The sequence below is a fragment of the Gadus macrocephalus genome, chromosome 2, assembly GCF_031168955.1.
Source record: "Gadus macrocephalus chromosome 2, ASM3116895v1".
Lineage (NCBI taxonomy): Eukaryota > Metazoa > Chordata > Actinopteri > Gadiformes > Gadidae > Gadus > Gadus macrocephalus.
Genome location: NC_082383.1, coordinates 22,711,552 through 22,719,041, shown reverse-complemented (window position 1 = coordinate 22,719,041; position 7,490 = coordinate 22,711,552). Strand labels below are relative to the sequence as shown.

The 7,490-nt window shown below is 50.1% G+C and overlaps 1 protein-coding gene across 1 annotated transcript in view; it reads left to right on the top strand.

Annotated features, from left to right (window-relative positions):
* The window catches only part of si:ch211-195b15.7 (synembryn-A), a 10,352-nt gene continuing 2,862 nt past the window's right edge, over positions 1-7,490 (top strand). Inside the window, 16 exon segments of the mRNA XM_060074247.1 lie at positions 1-143; positions 493-590; positions 870-900; positions 903-916; positions 1,795-1,812; positions 2,177-2,272; positions 2,696-2,981; positions 3,181-3,385; positions 3,515-3,650; positions 4,354-4,551; positions 5,389-5,412; positions 5,414-5,484; positions 5,900-6,018; positions 6,021-6,037; positions 6,598-6,634; positions 6,637-6,692. Coding sequence (XP_059930230.1) covers positions 501-590; positions 870-900; positions 903-916; positions 1,795-1,812; positions 2,177-2,272; positions 2,696-2,981; positions 3,181-3,385; positions 3,515-3,650; positions 4,354-4,551; positions 5,389-5,412; positions 5,414-5,484; positions 5,900-6,018; positions 6,021-6,037; positions 6,598-6,634; positions 6,637-6,692 — 1,398 coding nt within the window. The 5' untranslated portion in view covers positions 1-143; positions 493-500.

Genomic DNA, 7,490 nt, shown 5'->3' with positions numbered 1-7,490 from the left:
CACACAACGTGTCTTCGAATCGAAGGATAGAGAGGTGGCGCGTTAAAGGCAGGAGATGCGCGTGTAGATCGCTTCCATCGAACCCGTGGCTCACACAGCTCCCGGAGTTGTCAGACCCGTCAGGAAAACACCAAGCCCATCAGGTGATAGTGACAACTTTGCCTTTGTTTGTGACCTTTATCACTTAAAGGTGCTGTGGGTAAGATTCAACACCTATTTGATTGTAATGTTTCAGAAATGGCACAGCCATCTTTCCGCTGATTAGCGATTAAATTATTTGAGTTGACTGTGCCTGCCTCTATATGGGGCATATATATTATATTATTTACGGTTGTTTTGTTTAAAAACCCTGCTCTTCTCTGTTCTCTCTCTTTACAAATGTTTAGTTTGACCCACAGCAACTTTAGATGTTCCAAAAGCAGTGCATGTGCACGTTACAGCCCTTGTACACTACCAACATATTTTTAACGTATTCTACTTTTTTTTTTGCAGCTTTAAGCATGACACCCAACGTGGAGAGGATTCTCCAATGCATCGACCGAGGGGACCAGGAGAGTGTCCAGACGCAGCTGGCCAGCTACAACACTGTGGTAAAGACTTGTGCTGTTATCTTGTCGTGCCTCCGTCCTCTCAGCTGAACATCTTGGCCTTGCGGTGAAGTTACGTAAATTGTGGTCGTGCATCATTGTGCAGTGATGTGACGGAGGCAGAGAAAAGCACGCTTGAAGGCCTGCTCATTTCTAAAAGATGATGCACGCAGCCGTGTTTGCTTTCTACCTGTAGAGGGCAGCCGTGCAGAGTTTGCAGTGTGAGTTCACCGTGAACTGTGACAACTTTCTTCTCTTGTTACCCCCACCCCCCATCCACAGTACGCAGAGTGCTTCTTCTTCAACGTGGAGGAGTGGAGAGGCGAAAGGTCGGGCCTGGAGACAGAACTAATGTCCTCCACCAAATGAGCCTTCCCAGAGCTCCTCACCTTCTGTTAGGCTACGGGCTGTTGTCGCTCGCCCCTGCCTCTTCCCTTACGTTATTAGGCCCTTAAATGTCACACTCTTGTTTTTTTCCCTCCTATTATCTTTGCCATTCGTGTGCCGACATACATTTTTTGCCTGCATGTTTCCCCTTCTGCCATGTGTTTCTTTCTTTCCTTCCTTCCTTTTTGTGTCTCACTCTGTCTCTCTGTGTCTCTCTCTCTCTCTCTCTCTCTCTCTCTCTCTCTCTCTCTCTCTGTCTCTGTCTCTGCCTCTCTCTCTCTCTCTCTCTCTCTCTCTCTCTCTCTCTCTCTCTCTCTCTCTCTCTCTCTCTCTCTCTCTCTCTCTCTCTCTCTATATATATATATATATATATATATATACATACATACATATATATATATATATATATATATATATATATACATACATACATATATATATATATATATATATATATATATATTGATCGGCTTTTCCTTGTCCTTGTAACAATAGCTTAGAACAACCTGCTGATCAATTTGTAGTCCACTCATCCATCTGCTACCCTCCCCTCCAAAAATGTTACCTTTCATTGTCATCTGTTTTCATTCCCCTGCATTACCCTCTCTCTCTCTCTCTCTCTCTCTCTCTCTCTCTCTCTCTCTCTCTCTCTCTCTCTCTCTCTCTCTCTCTCTCTCTCTCTCTCTCTCTCTCTCTCTCTCTATGGCTCTCTGTTGTTTTCCCTCCTCTCTCTACGAAGCTTGCCACATTGCACCTTTTAACAGTATTTCTTCTTCTCTGGCCGGTTTGAACCCATCTGTCTTTGTTTGGAGGACTACAGCAACAAGAACTGGACGAGGTAAGAACAAAAGGTGTGTGTGTGTGTGTGTGTGTGTGTGTACACATCTCTCTCCTCCAACACTATACCAAAACAGATAGAAGCTCATGCGCACGGCAAAGCTTATTGTTCACACCCTGACTCAGCATGTCCCGCTCATCCAGACTGACCTTTCAGATATCCCATCAGCTTTAGTGCTACTGTATGACGTGTGTCTCCTAAGGTTTGTGGTTGCAGCGTATTGACAGATTGCTAAACTACTTCATAATTGCAATCCACACATCATTTTTCCTCATACTGCAGCACGGATCAAACTGTGCTCTGTTTTTGTGTTATCAGATTTCGTTTTCAGATTTTTTTTTAAATTATTTCCTTTGCACAACAGTTCAGGAAGAACAAAGTGCGAGATTATGTCCCAGAGTCCGACTCCGACTTCGACTCAGGCTCTGATGAGGCAGACCCTGATCTCCTGCTACGACAGGTAGTGTGTGTGTGTGTGTGTGTGTGTGTGTGTGTGTGTGTGTGTGTGTGTGTGTGTGTGTGTGTGTGTGGTGTGTGTGTGTGTGTGTGTGTGCGTGCGTGCGTGCGTGCGGGAGAGAGTGTGATCTATAGATATTTGAACCATTTCTGAATCAATGTCATCCATCATTGAGTAGTTCCCCTCCTCACAGCCGTGCAGCCATCGCCACACACACTCCGCCGAGTGTGTGTGGCGATGGCTGGCCTGGCTTAACCTGTGCACACTGATTGCTAAACGCACAACGGGTGTGAGTCCAATCGGTGTGACTCTGGGTCAGGGGAGGCTGCTTCGACCAGCCGCCCGTCCACACACACACACTCCCACACACTCCTCTCCGTCTCCCTGCTCCCCACTCACCCCTCCTTCTCCCGATCCGCGACGAAGAGGCTGGCGGCGGCCCTGCTGTGCTTCATCGGCACGCAGCCGCTGCGGCCGGGGGTGCTGTCGGCGTGCCTGCGCACCCTGCGCATCCTGTCCCGGGACCGGCAGGCCCTGGGGCCCCTGGTCACCGACGGGGCCCTGCTCACGCTGGCCGGCCACGGCGGCATCTGCTGCGCCCCCCCCGTCCACGAGGAGGAGGAGGGGGAGGAGGAGGGGGAGGAGGAGGAGGAGGAAGAGCAGGCCATCGTCTATGCAGTAGAGGACGATGAGGTGGTCTACCACGACGCCAGTGGCTGCCTTCCGCTCGCGGCGGCGGCAGCGGGCGACGGTGAGGCCTGGGGGCCCGACGGCTGGGGCAGCTGGGAGACCACCAGCGAGGAGGAGGGCGGCGGCCCGGCCTGCTGCAGCGTGGGCCTGGTGGTGGAGGCCGGGAGCCCCGCCCCCGAAGGGTCCCCGCCCGCCACGCCTCCGTCGGACCCCCGCCGGAGCCCGAGGAGCCCGAGGATCAGGGGGGCCGCCGGCGGCGCGGGCGGCCTCCTCCTGGCCCCGGGGCAAGAAGGACGCCAGGGAGGACCGGAGCGAGGGCGGGGACCCCCCCGAGGACGGGGAGGTGTGCCGGAAGGAGGCCATGAAGACCCTGTGCAACGTCATCTACAACAGCCCCGAGGCGCAGGACAGGGCGAGCGCGCTCAGGTACCGACCGCCGCACTCTGCCTCCTGTTTGGGCCGGTCTGAGGATCACTAAGCCCCAGAACCGTCTTGTTCTCTGCAACCGTTTCATTATCGTTGAACCCCCCCCCCCCCCCCCCCCCCCCCCTCCAGGCTTCTCCCAGGGCTGTCCCAGAGGCTGAAGCTGGAGATCCACACCGGGGAGCCCACGATTGTGCAGTTCTATGAGCTGAGACTCCTCTTTCTGTTGACGGCCCTGAGGCCTGAGCTCAGGAAACAACTGCAGCAGGTGAGTGAGAAGTCGTGGCTTTAAGGCCCAATCCCATTTCTACCCCTTACCCCTTACCCCTTACCCCTTACCCCCTTCCCCTTGTTTTGAAGGGGTAAGGGGAAGAGGTAGAAATGGGATTGTGCCTTAAAGAGTCAGTGTCAAACTGCGACTGTATTTGACTCCCATGACGCCATAAGCACCTAACCTTACCTTCCATTAGTGCCTCTTTGGCCACAAAAAGAAGATTGGGTTTGATCATGTTTCGATAACCACTTCACAGGCATGGCTGATCTGGAACTCATCGTGGACTTATTTTCTATTTTTCTAACAAATTAATTTCCATTAAAGTGATGTACAGCAGGATTTAAATAACTTCAAAGAACAAGAATATAACCCACCACAACAAACCTACGGGGAAAATGTCAACAATTATATTAATATACATCTGAACGTCAGCTAATAAACCCATTCTCTGAGCTTATTGCAGGAGCTTCCATAACGGCCAAACTCACTCTCAACCGTCCCCAGGAGGGTGGCTAGCTCTTTCTTCTTCAAGTTATTTCTTGACAACCTAGCAAGTATTTCCTTGCCTTTTAAACGACCTCGTGGTTAGGGGGGTGTCCTGTAGAGTGGGCTTGTGAAGCCCTTCTGAGACTTATAGGGCTACACAAACTAAAGGGGGTCCTTGACTAACGTCCTCTCTCGCTTCGTTCCCGCCTAGGAGCAGGGCGTGGCCATGCTAACGGCGGGCCTGAAGCAGTGTCTGGCCGTCCGGCGGGGTGAAGACCATGACGAAGAGATGGGTGAGCCAGGCCGGACGCCCCCACCGGTCCCCAGGGAGGCCTCGGAGCGCGCCGTCGAGATCCTGAAGACCCTCTTCAACATCACCTACTCCTCCCGCCGCCAGCAGCCCGACCAGGTCGGTCCTGGGGGTCCGCGGGGGTCAGAGTTAAAGGGGCAGTAGGTTGATTTAAAGGGGCGATGTTAGGCCACCGGGTGAGAGGCTGATTAGCCGTCACAAGCTCGTTTTTATGCTTTATTACAGAGGGAGATGGACAGGATGGTACGCAAGATGGCTGTTGGTCTTTTCCTGTGTTTTAGTGACATCACAAGTGGCGTGTCCACCTAGATGTATGATGGATAGCTTGGCAACGTTAGCTACAGTCCACTGGGTAGGCTGGTAGACTGATCTATCCAGCACACCGCATGGCGTCTACGCGGACATGCCCACTTGTGATGCCACTAAAGCTCAGGAAGAGGACGGTTTTCAAAAGGCTTGTAGTGGCTCATCACACTCGCACCTGATGGCATAATGTCACCCCTTTATGAGCTGAGACTGGATGTTCAGTTTGTAAGAAACAGCATAGCGATCCGTCAGCTATTATTGAGTGAAATATACTCTGAGAATATGTTACGAGTTGACTGCTCCTGTCTCTGTATGAGATTATTTCTATTTTAGACCAATTTATTTTGACCAATCAGGGGAGGGATTCCCTTATTGGCAAAGGGAATCCAACTTACCTGTCAATCAAAGGCATCTGAACTGCAACCCCTTCTTAAAAGTTGAATCTTAATTCTCACACCTTTAAATGTGAAAGGGAAAACCGAAAAAGTTACCAACTGTGAAAACTATAATTTGGCAGTGTTGTTTTACAACTAGGCCTACACCCACATTGAATACCTCATTGATGGTTTAGCATCTGCTATAAAATTGTCCAACTATAAATAATTGCGTCTCTGTCCTAATGAATGACAGGAGGATGCTGCTCTCTATCGTCACCCTGGCGGACATTCTCCGGCAGTGCCTTCTGCTGTCCTACGAGGACGAAGACCATTCAGAGGAGGTCCAAGGGTCAGAGAAGCTTGTTTGGACTGACTTAACATGCACTGCCATTCTCAAGCAACAACACAGATATGAGTGTTTTTGTCGGTTAAACCTTACCTACAATATCTATAACCTCCTCACTACCACCTCCTTTTTTTGATCACTTCCAAAGACATGTCTCAGTACATCAATGTATAACTCAGTACCTGTGACGACCGCATTCATGACAGTGGTATGATTGGAAGCGTATCACCTTGTTGTTGTGTAACACTAAAACACTAAAACAAAGCAAAAGGGCGTCCACCCCTTACGAGTAACGAGTGTGTGTGTGTGTGTGTGTGTGTGTGTGTGTGTGTGTGTGTGTGTGTGCTGAGAGACAAACATTACCTTAGTTACCAAGCTCACCGTTAACCGTGACGTCGCCCCCCCCCCCCCTCCACAGGCACACAGTGAACGTGCTGTCGGCCCTGCCCCTGCAGTGCCTGGACGTCCTGCTGTCGGGGTCCCCGGGCGAGGAGGGGGGGGTCAACATGGACTGTGTCCAAGCCCTGCTGCTGTTCATGAGAAACGCATCGAGCGGGTGAGGAGGCAGCGTGTGTGTGTGTGTGTGTGTGTGTGTGTGTGTGTGTGTGTGCGTGTGTGTGTGTGTGTGTCTGCTCACCATGGGGGAGTTGATGGATGATGATGGTGATGATGATGAAGACAGTGATGGTGATGATGACAATGATGAAGATGATGATGGGGATGATGATGAAGATGGTGATGGGGATGATGATGATGATGAAGATGGTGATGAAGATGATGATGGTGATGATGATGAAGATGGTGATGACGATGATGATGGTGATGATGATGAAGATTGTGATGATGATGAAGATGGTGATGGTGAGGAGGATGGTGATGGTGATGTGAGGAAGATGGTGATGATGATGGTGATGGTGATGATGATGAAGATGGTGATGATGATGACGATGTTGATGTTGATGAAGATGGTGATGACGATGTTGATGAGGGCAACTGTGACGATGCCATCATCCTCGTGTTCGACGCCGCCGCCGAAAAATGGAGATGGTTATGACGATGATGATGATGATGGTGATGATGAAGAGCCCTGTTCTCCATGGCCTGTGTCTGACACAGGGCCAGAAGCTGAAGGAGAAGCTCACGCCGGTGCTGAACTGCTGACGGAGAGCTGCCGGGGGCACAGGGAGACCAGACACCACCTCCGTCTCCAGGTGCCCTCTCCTCCACCACCACCCTCTGTAGAGGTCCTCCATGTATACACAGATCCTAATCACTCACTACACTTCAACTAATGTCCCCTCTTTCCAATCGCTCTCTAAAGATATCATCCTCGTATGCACAGACGTATTATTCACTCACTACACCTTAATCTATTTCTCGTCTTTCCATCGCTCTCTATAGATTTCATCCACGTAAACGTAGATGTATTAATCACACCCAACGCTACACAATAATATCTCATCTTTCCATCGCTCTCTATAGATATCATCCATGTAAGCATAGATGTATTAATCTCTCACCCCACTTCAATTTATGTCTCAACTCTCCATCTCTCCGTATCAAACACAGGGCTGCAGACAGGGTTTTGGAAAATAGTCACACTTCTCTCCTCTCTCTCGCTCCTCTCTCATTCCTGAAAGACACTCTGAGCATAATTACGAGCGAGTCCTCTCCTACACGGTAATCACAAGTGGCCCTGAGTGCGCTCAACGTGCATCGAAAGGCGTGTAATCCTGACACTTGCAGACGCCTCCTTCCCCTAGTACACTCCTCGTCTCCCGAGTCCGCACTCTGGCTGGCGACAACGCCGTGTCCTCCAACTGTAGCAGCATCTAACAGTATCAGCTTAGAGAGAATCATTCCTGAACATAGGACCACTTGATATGCATTGGATGGGTGAATCATATCATATATTGCATATCTTTAATTAGATCATATAAAATTACAATATTCATAAATATTGCAGCATATTTTATGCATAGTAATAAATATTATATACGTGTTTTATA